A 15,401-nucleotide genomic window follows, 5' to 3' on the forward strand; every position below is an offset into this window, starting at 1 on the left:
GAAGCCACAAAACTCAAGGGGTAGTACTGCCCACTGGTGGGAAAACTGAGAAATGCCCCAGCCAAAGAAACCCAATAAAGCAACAACAGAGGGCCAGAATAGGTATAGAGAAGCCCTTTGCAGCCACAGCCAGTCTCTGATATAACCGTAATAAACAACATTTCTTTCTGTCTTTTATTCCCTCTGGTACACTTGCCTCATTGCTGGATGATATTTGGACATCAAACATATATGAGCTCCATCAAAAGAGTTAAACTAAAGCATTAGTCACATGTAATAATTAAGCATCAGCATTTGACTTCATCTAATTAAAATGTGTTGCACTGCTATGCTGCTGCTTCTGACAGTTTGAACTACCAGAGGCAACACTGCAGACATTGAGGGCAGCTACAAGTAGCTGTGGATCCCACAGGCAAATGAAAAACATGAAGAGGCCGCTAGGAAAGCTGTAACCACCAAGTACCTGCAGAGGGTCAGGCAAGTCCTGAGGAGTCAGCTGAACGGTAAGAACAAGATCCGGGCCATCAACACCTGCGTCCTGCCCGTGCTCAGGTACTCTGCTGGGATAATAAGCTGAAGGAGGAGATAGAAGCCACTGACATCAAGACTAGAAAGCTCCTGACCATACATGGAGGGTTTCACCCCGAGTCCAGCATCCTGAGGCTGTACGCTAAGCGGAAGGAAGGAGGCTGGGGACTGGTGAGTGTCAGCACCACAGTCTAGGATGAGACAAGGAACATCCAGGAATACATCACGAAGATGGCCCCAACTGACAGCGTGCTCAGTGAATACCTCAGGCAGCAGAAACCCAAGAAAGAGGAGGAAGGCGAGGAACCATCATGGAAGGACAGGCCCCTGCACGGTATGTACCACCGACAGATAGAGGAGGTGGCTGATATCCAGAAATCCTACCAGTGGCTGGACAAAGCTGGACTGAAAGACAGCACAGAGGCACTAATCATGGCAGCACAGGAACAAGCTCTGAGCACAAGATCCATAGAGGCTGGGGTCTATCACACCAGGCAAGACCCCAGGTGCAGGCTGTGTAAAGATGCCCCTGAAACAATCCAGCACATAACAGCAGGGTGCAAGATGCTAGCAGGCAGGGCATACATGGAACGCCATAACCAAGCGGCCGGTATAGTATACAGAAACATCTGTGTCGAATACGGCCTGGAAGTTCTGAGGTTAAAATGGGAGATGTCCCCAAGGGTGGAGGAGAATGACCGAGCTAAGATCCTGTGGGACTTCCAGATACAGACGGACAAAATGGTGGTGGCTAACCAACCGGACATAGTGGTGGTAGACGAAGAAGACGGCCGTAGTGATCGATGTAGCGGTTCCGAATGACAGCAACATCAGAAAGAAGGAACACGAGAAGCTAGAGAAATACCAAGGGCTCAGAGAAGAGCTCGAGAGGATGTGGAGGGTGAAGGTAACGGTGGTCCCCGTGGTAATCAGAGCACTAGGTGCGGTGACTCCCAAGCTAGGCGAGTGGCTCCAGCAGATCCCGGGAACAACATTGGAGATCTCTGTCCAGAAGAGCGCAGTCCTGGGAACAGCTAAGATACTGCGCAGGACCCTCAAGCTCCCAGGCCTCTGGTAGAGGACCCGAGCTTGAAGGATTAACGGCCCGCAGGGGCAAGCTGGGTGTTTTGTTGATATATATATATCTATATATATATATATAGATATATATATATATATATATTAAGTATAGTAACTTAAGTATAGTAACAAAACACATACTTCCCACCTCTGCTTTTGTTACAGTTGCTAGAAGACAGCATTTTGACATTTGTGAAGAATGAGCTGAACAAGATCCTAATGGTTCTTGGTGCACATGACCTTGAATGTTTAGAGGGTCAGAGGGACATTGTGGACATGTTGGAGGGTGATGATGAAGAGCAGAAGAGAAACGTCACAGAGGCATTTGTAAAGATCACGCTGCACTTCTTGTAGAGAATGAAGCAGGATGAGCTGGTTGAGCATCTTCAAAGCAGTAAGACGATATCTCTAAACTGCAGGATAATTAAATTATTTATTATCTCAGTGTATGGGACAGTGTGTACTCAAACCTGTATTTTTTTAAGGGGAATGAAATGAACGAAACTGACCAACAAATATCCCAAATTTCACCATTTTGAGAGATAAAATGTGATTTTGATTGAATTAAATTCAGTCCAGTTTTTTTTCACAGCACCAAATCACAACTAAAGTCACCTGAAGGCACTTTATATAGAGCAAGCACTTGGTAATAAGGGAAGGAAAAGATCAGTTCTAACAGGAAGAAACCTTTGGTAGAACTAGACTCAGAGAGGGAAAGCCATTTTCCACGACTGCTTAGGGGTGAGGGGAAGAAGACGGCACAAAAGACAAGCTGTGCAACGGGGCCAGGCATTAATAATAACTAATGATTAAATGCAAAGGGAGGTATAACAACATAGCAAAAGGTGAGTGAAGAAAAAACACCAGGGGGTTTATCGCAGCATAACTAAGGGAGGATTCAGGGTCACCTGATCCAGCCCTAACTATATGCTTTATAAACCTAATCTTAAAAGTAAAGAGTTCAGTAGTCTCTGTCTCCCAAATCCAAACTGGGAGTTTATTCCACAGAAGAGGGGTCTGAAAGCCCAAGGCTCTGCCTCCTAAAACATAAAAAGTTATAAGATGTTTTATCTAACATTTCAAATTAAATAATATTGATTTATGTAACTTATTTACTGTGTCTTTTCAGACATGTTTGCTCCAGTTTGTCAACATAATCTTAAATCTCAACTGAAGAAGAAGTTCCAGTGTGTATTTGAGGGGATCGCTAAAGCAGGAAACCCAACCCTTCTAAATCAGATCTACACAGAGCTCCACATCACAGAGGGAGGGACTGCAGAGGTCAATGATGAGCATGAAGTCAGACAGATTGAAACAGCATCCAGGAAACCAGACAGACCAGAAACAACAATCAGACAAGAAGACATCTTTAATGCCTCATCTGGAAGAGATGAACCAATAAGAACAATGTTGACAAAGGGAGTGGCTGGCATTGGGAAAACAGTGTTAACACAGAAGTTCACTCTGGACTGGGCTGAAGACAAAACCAACCAGGACATCAAGTTCATTTTTCCATTCAGTTTCAGGGAGCTGAATATGTTGAAAGAGGAAAAGATGAGCTTGGTGGAACTCGTTCATCACTTCTTTACTGAAACTAAAGAAGCAGGAATCTGCAGGTTTGAAGACTTCCAGGTTATGTTCATCTTTGATGGTCTGGATGAGTGTCGACCTTCTCTGGACTTTCACAAAACTAAAAACCTCACTGACCCTACAGAGTCCACCTCTGTGGATGTGTTACTGACGAATCTCATCAGAGATCTAAAATCAAACAAAAAACATAAAATCCGAGTAGAAATAGTTATATTTTTTACTGTAACAACCACAAACATGTTTATTGAATCATATTTCATAACTTTGAATGCAAATATAAATTGTCAATTTTAAAATCATATACACAAGTTTTGCAAACAACAAATGTGTGTGCATAGACTGAACTACAGATGATGATTTGAGGCGTGTTAAAATCTTAATGTTAACAGACACTCTGTATCCTGAGTGCTAAACAATATTAATCTCACTAAACCTGCTCAGTGTTGTGTGATGACATACTGTCTCTTAATATGTATGTGATAATAAAACCACTCTCATTGTTGTTATATAATTATGATTCCTATATCAAAAAATGTAAGAGTCATGTGAAATTTTAGTGCACCATTTTTAAAGAAAGTTTTACATTTTTATAAAGTCTTTTCAGACAAGATCAGATTTTGTACATTTACATGATTAAAAATGATGTCTGTAAACTGATTTGATTTTCACATGTATTTCATACAATCCAAATATGCACCATGTTTTACATCACACCTTTATTTCTGGCATTAGTTCATTTAAAATAAAGAAATGACCCTCACTGGTATCTTTATTGTCATGCCACCTGACTGCAATGTTATTGCATGACTACTGTGAAAATCATTACAACATCTTTATGTTTAGACTCACACATGAAGTACAAAATCAGTGCAGTTATTGCAAAAATACCAAAAATTAACAAAGTTGACTCACAACTTTAAAGTAACTATTACAGCATCACTTTATTTTTTCACTATTTGAAAATAATTTAATCACGATAAATAAATCTGATGTGTAAACATTAGGATGACTGTTGCATAGCTTCAATCAGAGCTCCATAAAACAAAAATCTGCAGAACTTTCAGAAACAGTCTGAGATGCGCTCGTCTCTATAGAAATACTATTTTTAATAATGACATAATAAAGAAATACAATAAAGCAAAATAAAACATTCTAGACCATAAAACCACAGGTCCCTGATGATGATGACGATGATGATGATGATGATGGTGACGAGTGCTTCACCAGATCTCAAACTGCTTGTGTTCCTTGAAGGCTGCTCTGTGCACGATGTTGTTGCTGTAGAGTCTAGAAAGAGACCAAAGCAGAGAGAGCAGACGTCACTCATTCACTCAGAACAACATGAATCCATGTGAGCTCAGACTGTGAATGATTCCTCTGAGAGTCTGAGGAGAAACTCCTTCACTGATGGAGACTGATTCATGTTGGCTCACCGCACACAGTCGATGGAGGGGTTGATGGAGAGCAGCTGCAGTAACACATCAGTCGAAGCATCAGTGATCTGATTGTGACTCAGACTGTAACACAAACACAACAAGTGGCTCTAAGTGATCGCTGCACATTATATTATTGTAGTATGTGTGAACCAGCTGATGGTTATTGGTGCCTCCCAGAGAAGGATCAGTGTGTGACACTCACTCCAGGACTTGGACTTTGTGCAGACGTGTGATGAGAGGGAGCAGCAGCTGGTCAGTGAGCTGACAGTGACTGAGGTCCAGCTCTGTCAGCCCTTCACACGAGTCCAGCATCTGGACCAAAGCCCCACAGGCCCTCTGATCCAGCGTGCTGTGACTGAGATCCAGCTCTCCACCCAGGGCTCTACACAGGGACACCGCCCGCCTCACTGTGTCCCTCTCACTGTTCACAGGAACCAGAGACAGCAGCTGGAGGAGGACAGTTTTACTGACTCTAAACAGGACAAACAGAGCAAAGAGAAACTGTCAGGATGCATCAACAACAGTGTGAACGAGCTTCTCTCTGGTTTAGACTCTTCTGTGGTCTTTCCCACCTCAGGCGGACCCTGTGGAGGACAGGAAACAGCAGGTCCAGCACGCTGTCCTCCACCTCACAGTCTCGCAGGTCGAGCTGTGTGTCCCGGCTGCTGTGTGTCATGATGGTGGAGACGGCCCTGCAGTCATCAGCAGTCAGACTCAGAGGCTCAGGCTGATCCTCCTCTGGTAGCTCCACACAGGAGGAGCAGGACAGATCCAAGCTGTGCTGCAGAGTCCTCAGCAGGCCTGACGCTGCCTCCTGCTGGACGTCACAGGCAGCACAGCAGTGGATGAACCTCAGCAGCTGATTCCTGTCAACACTGCAAGGAAAACACATGGAGACAGAAAAACTAAAATTATAGATGCTGTGAACAAACTGCTAGCTTCAATAAAATGTGTTAAAATCTTTGAAACTAAAGGATTTTGAGAACAGCATCTATGAACTAGCAGTAAATACATTATTGTAATTAGATGTTGGATTTATGCACTCTCATGTTATTAAACTAGTGACAAAGTCACACTGAGCCCAGTTTTGCCAATAAGCCTTCAGCTTATAGTTTGAGCAACTGATAAAAGTAGCCAACAACAGATTCATGTAATATTTCTAATTATAAAATGACTAATGATTAGTAAATATCATTCATTATTATTTGAAGGCAAAATTAATTAACGATCAATTTGTGGATACAGTAAAGTTTTACTGTGTAACTTTTATTATCTGTAGTTAACATGTTTTATTTATTTTAAAGACTTTAAAAGTTTCCTTCTAGTTTCTTGTTCAGCTGTTCAGAAAATCTTTTCCACGCAGTAAAAGTCAAATGTTAGTTTATAAAACAGTGCACTGTAAGTATGTTATAATGATACAATTTATTTTAAGAAAGTAAAAAATAAATTAGGTAAAGAAATCAGTCCTCCATGACAGCGACTGAATAAAGTCCAGTGTGTTGTTCAGCACTCACACAGGTGCAGCACAGAGAAACGAGCTCTAATATCTGACCTGAGATGAGAAACTTTGTCCAGCATGAAGAGGATGGACTCTACTCCCTCTGCTGGTATGGAGGTCCACAGGAGGTTCAGTTTGACTCCGTCTCCGTGTTTGAGGATGAAGATCAGAGCAGCACAGTCCACTGAGTCCAGCTCTCTGCAGCTCAGGTTGATCACATGACCAAATGACCTCAGTAAACTGGGTACAGCGTGACTGTCATGAGCTCTGTAGAGCTCTCTGATGGAGCTCAGCACAAAGCTGGGACTGGGCCTGAAAACAAACAGTTTATTTCCAACTTTGTTTAAAGGATCCATAAACTGCTGATTAAAGATGAGACAGCATTTCAGATCCTCCTGATTAAACAGCAGAAACTGTGTTTGGTAAAAGATCAAACTACATTCAGCACCTTTTAAACACAATCCTGTCCAGAAAGGGAAGCAGACGTGTGGTTTCCTCCTGTAAGAAGAGGTTCTTCCTCAGGTTCACAGTGATGGTCTGAGCTGACGACTGCTGCAGCAGATAGTGAAGAAGCTCCCAGTTCAGACAGCAGGAGGTCAGGTCTCCACCAACCTTACTCAAGAAGGACAACGTCAAGTCCTTGTCCTGGATTTCATGGAGGAGACACAGAACCTGCTGGAAGCTCTCTTCACTCAGTCTGCAGAGATCATAAATATAAAATAAGCTTTAAAGTAAAAATCTACATTTTATTTGGCCTGTGATGTTCAGGAAAGACATTTACTTGACTGTTAGAGGACCATCATGGAGCAGCAGTGTAATGAGACCCTGAGCAGGGATGCAGGTCTCAGTCAGGTCTAACCGTCCGACTGTCCAGTATCTCAGCAGGGAAGCCAAACTACTGACAGCCCTCAACATTACTCTCTGTGATGGTCGGGCTTTCTTAGGCAGAAGAGAAAGCTCTTCAACAGCCAGCGGACAGACCACTCTGCCTCTTCTTACCCACTGAAACAGGAGCAAGGACATGTCGATGGAAAGCCTGAAGATCAGAGAGACAAAAGAGCAGAAATGATGAACACCAAGAACTAAAGATTCAAAGCGGACAGCAGATAAATGGTGTTAGAAGAACAAGAGAGTCATGATTTCACTTCCTGCCTCAGACTGTGTAGTTGTGTTGCGTGTCTAAAGAGGAGAGCGGCTCCTCTGGCAGACATCTTGCTGGGTGTGAGGATGAGATCCACTTTAGAGCCACACAGTTTGAGAACTCTCCCCACAGACCAGCAGCTTTTCCTGTGTAACTCTCCTGTTAACAGCAGCTGGAACCCCAGGAGCTGCAGCAGAGACTCCAGCTGCTGGGCCTCCTCTCTGGATCTTACAGACATGGATGTACACACACTCTGGAAGAAGTCTGGATCACAGCTGAAACACAGTGAAGATGAAATCAGAGAACATGCTGGAAACATTCTGCAAATGAAAATATTAATTAAAATCTGTCTTATTTACCTGAGCTGTGAGATATAAGGCAGACACTGCAGGAAACTCCTCAGTACACTTTCTTCTTCTTCTTCTGGCCATTCTCTCAGCTCCACTTGTTTCTTCTCTGGTTGGAGTTTCAGCACTTCCAGGAGGATGGAGGTCTTTCTCTTTGAGAGGTTTATGGACCAGACTGCAGGAGCTGACTGGAAAAGTGACTGTAATGATGGAAGGAGACTCAAGCCTGTTTTAGTCTCATAAGAGTACAGGTCCATGAGGAAGTCAAACTGTTTCTCTTTCAGAGGTCTGTTTTTGTATGTGCACACTGATGATAACAGCTCCAGTATCTTCTCTCCTGTCTGCTGTTCTCTCTCTGCTGCTGCACAGAACAGATTCACAAAGAACTTTGTTCTGTCTTCATCTGATGTCTTTCTATCAACACTGGAACAATAAGAAGGAAACATTTAGTGATGATTTGATGTCAGCTGCATTAAGACATATATAAAGCAAAGTAATAAATTGGGCAGAGGATCAAATAATTATTTCCTGCGCTGTAAAAAGGTAGAATACTCTGTGTGAGAACAGCTGTGATATAGTGTTGTATTAATTCATATATTTCAGAGTATTTTGAGAGTTGTCCATGTGTGTCCTGTGGAAATCACATATTTACTAACATTTGCTGAGACATTAATTCATTTAAATTTTGATTCATTTACTTTTGAAAGTTTGCAAAATTATATTACATTAATATTTTCTGCTGCTGAAGAAGAGTCTTAAACACAAAGTGGATCATGTTGAGCCTCCTGTCAGAGTGTTTAGTTTCACCAAACTAGCTCTCTTTGTACCTGGCTATATCACCATGGTAACAGATGCTGAACACACAGCCTGGTTTAGATCAGGTTATGTTCAGAGTTTCAGATTAAAATCAGCTGTAAGTGCCACATTTTCTCTGATTCTGTTATTTCCAGTCTGCTCTGAGTGTGATGTAGAGTCTCTGCTGAATCAGTACGTGTTATATATACAACCTGTTGATCTGTATCAGTCTGACTAACAGCACTGAATGAAGCCCAGCTGTAAGTTAAAGCAGCACAGTCTGTGTGTCACATGGTCACACAAGTTTACATGTATTCAGCTGCTGATGCAGTGTGAAACAGATGTGGAGCCTAATCTGCTGTTTAGTCCATTTATCACAGAGAAGATCCCACCAATAACATGAACTTCACTTTGATGTGGTGACAAACTAAAGAGGTTTCCTCGTCTCCTTCATCAGATTGTGTGTCAGACCTGAATGCAGCGAGTAACCTTTAATGTTTAAATGGATGAAGGTTAAAGTCTCACAGCTCTAATGTGCAGCTGTCAGCTTACAAATAAACTGCAGCACAGAGCGCTCAAACACATATATGCATTCATTCATTCATTCACTTCTTCATAGATCTTTATCATCCATTCATGTGATCATGTTTCTGACTGATGAAGGTGGCATTCGATTGGTCCATTTGGTGTGGAAGAAGAGACAAATAACAAATCAAACTCCTCCTTCTATGTGAGTGTGGACAGAGGCTGAAGCTGAGTGAACACAAAGTTTTGACTCCACATTGTGACAGCTGTTATCTCTGACTGCAGCTTTAGGTTTCATCAAGCCAGCGAACACAAAGAAAGCCTGGTTATGATGAACCTGCTTCATTGTTCAGCCCTCTGTGCAGCAACAGACGCTTGATCCTGTTTTATCTTAAAGTTGATGTGACATGTTTTTATTCTTTTAACATGGCTGTGTTATTGTTACTGTTTGATTCTTATTAAACATCATTTCATTATTGTCACACAGACAGAAGACTGTCACATGTTTCAAAGTGGAAACTGATTGATTTAGTAAGTCAGACAGTGAAGCTTCAAAAACAGCTCAGCTCTTTCATTTGAATGTTCACGGGACTAAAAACTCAAGTGAGTGTTAACAAGAAGTCAGTAAGAAGAAGAAAACATTGAACCCTGATCTTTAGTGAATTTACAACATTTGTGTGAAATGAAGGATCAATGTGGATAAAACTAATGTGGCACTATAAAACTGATAGCAGAGAAATATTACATTACAAATCATAGAACGGAAAATATTTTCACTGTTGATGTAAGTAAGCATCTCATCTTGTGTCGATTTAATCATGTGAAGAACCTGAGCTGTGAGATAGAAGGCAGATAATGTTGACAAAACGTTTTGCACTGTCAAAGGCACCTACGGTAACACCCAAAAGGCAGACGACAACGCTAACCATCGCACAAAAAGATTTCTGGACATGCTAAAGGAAGGTAGAAGTTTCCGTATTTTTCGGACCGTAAGGCACACCGGATTATCAGGTGCGTTAAGTGAAACAAAACAGTCAGATAAGTCTTTAAGAGTCTTTAAAGAAGAGAGAAAAGTGTGAAAATGTTCATGCCTGTCTGAGAAAACTGTATAAAGTGTGTAGTGAGGGGTTTTAAAGCCTTACAACATCTATAATAATTGTAAAAAATGAAGTTGGCTACTTCGTGGATTTCACCCATCGCGGGTTATTTTTAGAACGTAACTCCCGCGATAAATGAGGGAACACTGTAATTAACATATTGCTTCATTGGTTTACCATGCAAAGCAATAGTCCTGCAATTCATCTGAAGGTGCAATACTGTATGAAAATAATCTACCATCGTTTATGGTTTATTCATGATATCTGATAAAAATTGTGAACCTTTGATGAACCAATAAGCTGATTGGGATTCAATAAATTACATTCCATGATTAAGCAGCACTGTAAAGAATATTTTTAGAAATTAGAATTAATGGTTTGTGCTTGTTCTGGTTAAAGCACTTGCATTATTTACATGGAATGTGATTTTAATCAGTGATAGCACTGTTGTTTACAGGCTTGGTTTTTCTCAGATCGTGAGACCTGGATTTCTTCCTTGCCAAGGGAGACGGTGAGCTTTTCCCTTTGAAAGAACCATAGCCATTCCAGGTTGGCCCAGAAGGGCAGGTTGCTCTTCCCTCAAGAACAATTGCAACAGTGCGGTCGGACGAAATCGCACCAATCACAGACATCTGACCTTCTGGATTTCACTTAACTAAACACTGACTATTAAGCCGGCATGACAGACATATCTGAGCTCAGATATGATTCTGGGGTATTACTGTTATTGCTGTTATTGTATTCTATTTTCATATTGTCATTCCTGTTTATGAAATTGACGTTTAATACAAGTCAAAACAGTTTTACCTGTGACTCCAGTCATTCTTCTGCACCTTAGTCCTCCTATGACTCTAGCTAGTGGCACATTTTTCCTTTTACTTAACTTCCCCTACCCTATCCTTTAGTAGCCTACATAGATAAAAACTAATAAAAATAAAACTGATAACAGAGCAATTACAAATGCATACAAGGTACAAGTTACAATTAAGTTATAATTGATAGAACGTAAAATATTTCCAGTGTTGTTTCAGGGAGCACTTCATTTAATGTAGAGTTAATCATGTAAAGTACATTTCATTTACCTGAGCTGTGAGATATAAGGCAGACACTGCAGGAAACTCCTCACTTCACTCTCTTCATGTGAGCAGCCTGTCAGCTCCACTTGTTTCTTCTCTGGTTGGAGTTTCAGCACTTCCAGGAGGACGGAGGTCTTTCTCTCTGAGAGGTTTATGGACCAGACTGCAGGAGCTGACTGGAAAACTGACTGCAATGATGGAAGGACACTCAAGCCTGTTTTAGTCTCATAGTCCTTCACGTCAGAGCACATATCCAGGAGGAGATAGCACTGATATTTCTCCAAATCATCATCATCATCAATGGCAACAAAAGGGAATTTATCAAAGCTGCACACTGATGATAACAGCTCCAGTATCGTCTCTCCTGTCTGCTGTTCTCTCTCTGCTGCTGCACAGAACAGATTCACAAAGAACCTGATTTCTTCATCTGAATCCTCAAAATCAACACTGGAACAATAAGAAGGAAACATTTAGTGATGATTTGATGTCAGCTGCATAAAAACAACCACACACTACTGATGGACTCCATCGTGTCCTTCCTGTACATAATGAAGCTCCATGTTAAACACATCTTCCATCAGAGCAGCTGAACACTGTTTTACACTCTTACAACACAAACACTCATCCTGCTCTAACACATCTGCTACATCTGCAGGTGGACACACAAAGTGATGAAGACTCTCTGCTGTCTGAAATCTTCATCTGCTGCTCACTATAGAGCTGCTACCATCATCATCATCATCATCATGCTCAGCAAAGAGATTATTCACTTGATTTCCCTGTATTGTACTTCTGGAAGTTCTGATAAAATAAACTGAAAGTGAGGTCTTCTTCTTCTTCACATCATTTCATGATTCTGCTGCAGGTCAAACATGCAAGTTTCCATCAAACACATGTGTGCACTCCAACACTCTCCTCTCTGCTGCATGAGCTCAGTCACATGCTCACCTTCTTTCACACAACTTACATCAACTTATTGGATTTAACATGAAATCAATTCATTTCTACATCTATCACATCTAAATCAAATTCAACCTTTCTGATGAGAACTTCTTATTTTAGATCCTGTTTCATCTGAGATTTATAGAAAACATGAAACTTCATAGCAACAAACAGCTGAACAAGTCAGTGAAACACAGTGGTGTACTGAGCACGTTTCCCTCTGAAATATGACAGAGTCTGAATACATTTACAATATGATCCATGTAGATAAAGTCACAAATATGATGCTGATGACAAACAAATAGCACAAGACAAAATCATCACTTTACAATTTATGGAGCTTCAAATATTTCCATCACTTCATTTCACAGCACATGTTTTCTTACAGATATTTGACACATGTGAAGAACATTTCATTTACCTGAGCTGTGAGATATAAGGCAGACACTGCAGGAAACTCCTCACTTCACTCTCTTCATGTGAGCAGCCTGTCAGCTCCACTTGTTTCTTCTCTGGTTGGAGTTTCAGCACTTCCAGGAGGATGGAGGTCTTTCTCTCTGAGAGGTTTATGGACCAGACTGCAGGAGCTGACTGGAAAACTGACTGTAATGATGGAAGGACACTCAAGCCTGTTTTAATCTCACAGTCCTTTACGTGGGAGTACAGGTCCAGCAGGAAGTCACACTGATATTCAACAGCTATCTGTCTGTAAGTAAAAGGGAAAGTTCCACGTTTGCACACTGATGATAACAGCTCCAGTATCTTCTCTCCTGGTTGCTGTTCTCCATCTGCTTCTTCCCACATTAACTTAGTTTGGCTTGAGAGTAAAAATAAAGGAAAGAAACTGGAAGGAAAATTGAAAAAAAGCATTCAGTAACTGGAAAGAGGTACAAAAATATTTAACTGAAAAAATATACTAACATATTTTACCTTATCAAACGAAAGCAGCTGAAACAGATTCATATAGAAAAGAAATCTCAGTTCTTTGTATTATAGTTTATTAAAAAATTTTTAAAAATATAAACATTTGGGATTTTCTTCTAAGAACAGCGTGTCATAAAAGAGTGATACCGATTCAGTATAGCAGGGGTCTCAAACTCGCGGCCCGCAGGCCATTTGCGGCCCACGTCACCTCTACTTGCGGCCCGCATATTGATGTGAAGAAATATTTTTTAAAAATTATTATACGAAAAATGATTTAATACGACGGCAGAATGTTACAGGCATGGCCCTTTAAGACTGTAGCCTCATGGGCGGTGTAGTCCATGCTGCAGGGAGAACGTGTGGGACCGCCCCTCCCGCTGTGTGTGTGTGAGCGTGAGGGAGGGAGAAAAAGGAAAGTGAAAAGTACGAGGTGCTACCGAGCAGAAACGGGAGATGGAAGCATCGGAACGGAAGGTTGCCGGTTCAAGCCCCGGCTTGGACAGTCTCGGTCGTTGTGTTCTTGGGCAAGACACTTCACCCGTTGCCTACTGGTGGTGGTCAGAGGGCCCGGTGGCGCCAGTGTTCGGCAGCCTCGCCTCTGTCAGTGTGCCCCAGGGCGGCTGTGGCTACAATGTAGCTTGCCATCACCAGTGTGTGAATGTGTGTGTGAATGGGTGGATGACTGGGTGTGTAAAGCGCTTTGGGGTCCTTAGGGACTAGTAAAGCGCTATACAAATACAGGCCATTGACCATGTAAATATAAAAATAACCACTGCAGCCAAAAAGAGTGCCTGACGAGCCCAGTAAGCTATTAAGACTTGACTTTACACTGTGTTCGTGTTTTCCTCCAAAACAATAAGTTCTGCTGGAGCAGCCTTTCACTCTTTCTGTCTCTCACTAGCAAAGTTGACCCAGACAGTAAAGCTAGTTCCCGGCTACGAGTCCGATACGGAACCCAAAGTATTAGCCAGAGGTCTCCTTACCACGGTTCGGAGCCGTGGACCTGGCCGAGGTAACAAGAGAATTCAAACATGTTGAGGGCTGTGTTAGTTCAGTGAGAGATTTATTTGGAAAGAAAACAATTTTCACTTGCAGTCGAAAACTAATGTGTACGCTTATGCCTGCATTTTTATTTTGTTAAATACAAACAAAATTGTAGCAAAAGTGCTGCCACGTGTCTGGCCAGAAAGAGCTGTTTATTTGGTAGTTCAATGAAACTACTGCACTATACTGTACTATACTGCAGAGTGACTGTCTGCTGCTCGTCAAATACATTTCATTGCAATGTTGACCCTGTGCTAACTTGCGTATGACAAATGAAACTGAAAGGCTTCAGATAGTTAACAGTGAAAAAAAAATTGTGTTCATGTTTGCAATTTTGTCTTTTGGAATTAAATAAAAAAAACCCAAAACACCACATTTTAGGAAATATTAGTGGGTGTTTTTGTGTTTGGTTTTTTGTACTACTTGGACACTAAAGTGGCCCTCCAAGGAGATGATGTTGCCAGAAGTGGCAGGGGTCTCAAACGCAGTATAGTGTATTTTAAGTTAATGTAATTTTTCAAATCGGAAGTTTCTAACCTCAGCTAGGGCCAATGAATTAATTAGGTTTTTGGGTTGTTGTTTTTTTTTTTTGCTTTGGCCATTTCACTAATTCCAAGGAACGATTACACCGTTTCCTGCTGTTATGGAAATTTAATTAACAAATCTACAGACAAGGTAGTTAACACCTTTAATCCTGGGAAAGACACGCTTAGCAGCCGCATGCTTTCTCTAATGATGGGCTTAAGATCTTGTATTTTGGCCAGCTTCTACGGGATTGCGCTCTGGCATGGGCACAGGTGGTGCTGTGTGCTAATCCTGAAATAACCTATGACAATTTTTTGTCTCAGTTTCGGAATGTTTTTGATAAGGCGTCCCTGACTCATCCCTCGAATACCGATTGCTTTGGAGCAACCCTCATCTCTGTGAACAGGTTGCCCCCTCCCCCCCCAGCATATTTCTGTAATATACTATGCTATGATTAATTTAACCTGGTTTACATCACAACAATCCATATGTAAAGTCAATCATGTAAAATTACATATTTCTTCATACAGATTTAATCATGTGAAGAAGATTTCATTTACCTGAGCTGTGAGATATAAGGCAGACACTGAAGTAAAAGCAGTACTTCACTCTCTTCATGTGAGCAGCCTGTCAGCTCCACTTGTTTCTTCTCTGGTTGGAGTTTCAGCACTTCCAGGAGGATGGAGGTCTTTCTCTCTGAGAGGTTTATGGACCAGACTGCAGGAGCTGACTGGAAAACTGACTGTAATGATGGAAGGACACTCAAGCCTGTTTTAGTCTCATATTCCTTCAGATGGGAGTACAGATCCAGCAGGAAATCACACTGATATTCATAATCCAGGTCTCTGTCACT

General features: G+C 41.5%; 1 protein-coding gene across 1 annotated transcript; it reads right to left on the reverse strand.

Annotated features, from left to right (window-relative positions):
- Positions 1–3,641: 3,641 nt before the first annotated feature.
- On the reverse strand, positions 3,642–15,138 carry LOC120436338. The gene is made up of 9 exons (XM_039607210.1): positions 15,109–15,138; positions 7,285–7,548; positions 6,914–7,168; positions 6,581–6,829; positions 6,187–6,444; positions 5,207–5,509; positions 4,837–5,106; positions 4,632–4,715; positions 3,642–4,485 (listed from the first exon to the last, which is right to left on the reverse strand). Exons 2-9 carry the CDS (start codon positions 7,509–7,511, stop codon positions 4,419–4,421), a joined length of 1,713 nt encoding a protein of 570 aa, XP_039463144.1. The 5' UTR covers positions 7,512–7,548; positions 15,109–15,138; the 3' UTR covers positions 3,642–4,418.
- Between the last annotated feature and the right edge of the window lie 263 nt (positions 15,139–15,401).

Source organism: Oreochromis aureus, linkage group 23 (genome assembly GCF_013358895.1).
Source record: "Oreochromis aureus strain Israel breed Guangdong linkage group 23, ZZ_aureus, whole genome shotgun sequence".
NCBI lineage: Eukaryota > Metazoa > Chordata > Actinopteri > Cichliformes > Cichlidae > Oreochromis > Oreochromis aureus.

Bases quoted from the DNA above. Each gene is read 5' to 3' on its own strand.
- LOC120436338 (XM_039607210.1), bottom strand. From the start codon at position 7,511: ATGTCTGTAAGATCCAGAGAGGAGGCCCAGCAGCTGGAGTCTCTGCTG. The intron at 5,510-6,186 runs GTCAGATATTAG...TTTTCCTTGCAG, and splicing joins GACAAAGTTTCTCATCTCAG to TGTTGACAGGAATCAGCTGC. The intron at 4,716-4,836 runs GTGAGTGTCACA...TTTGTGTTACAG, and splicing joins CACAAAGTCCAAGTCCTGGA to TCTGAGTCACAATCAGATCA.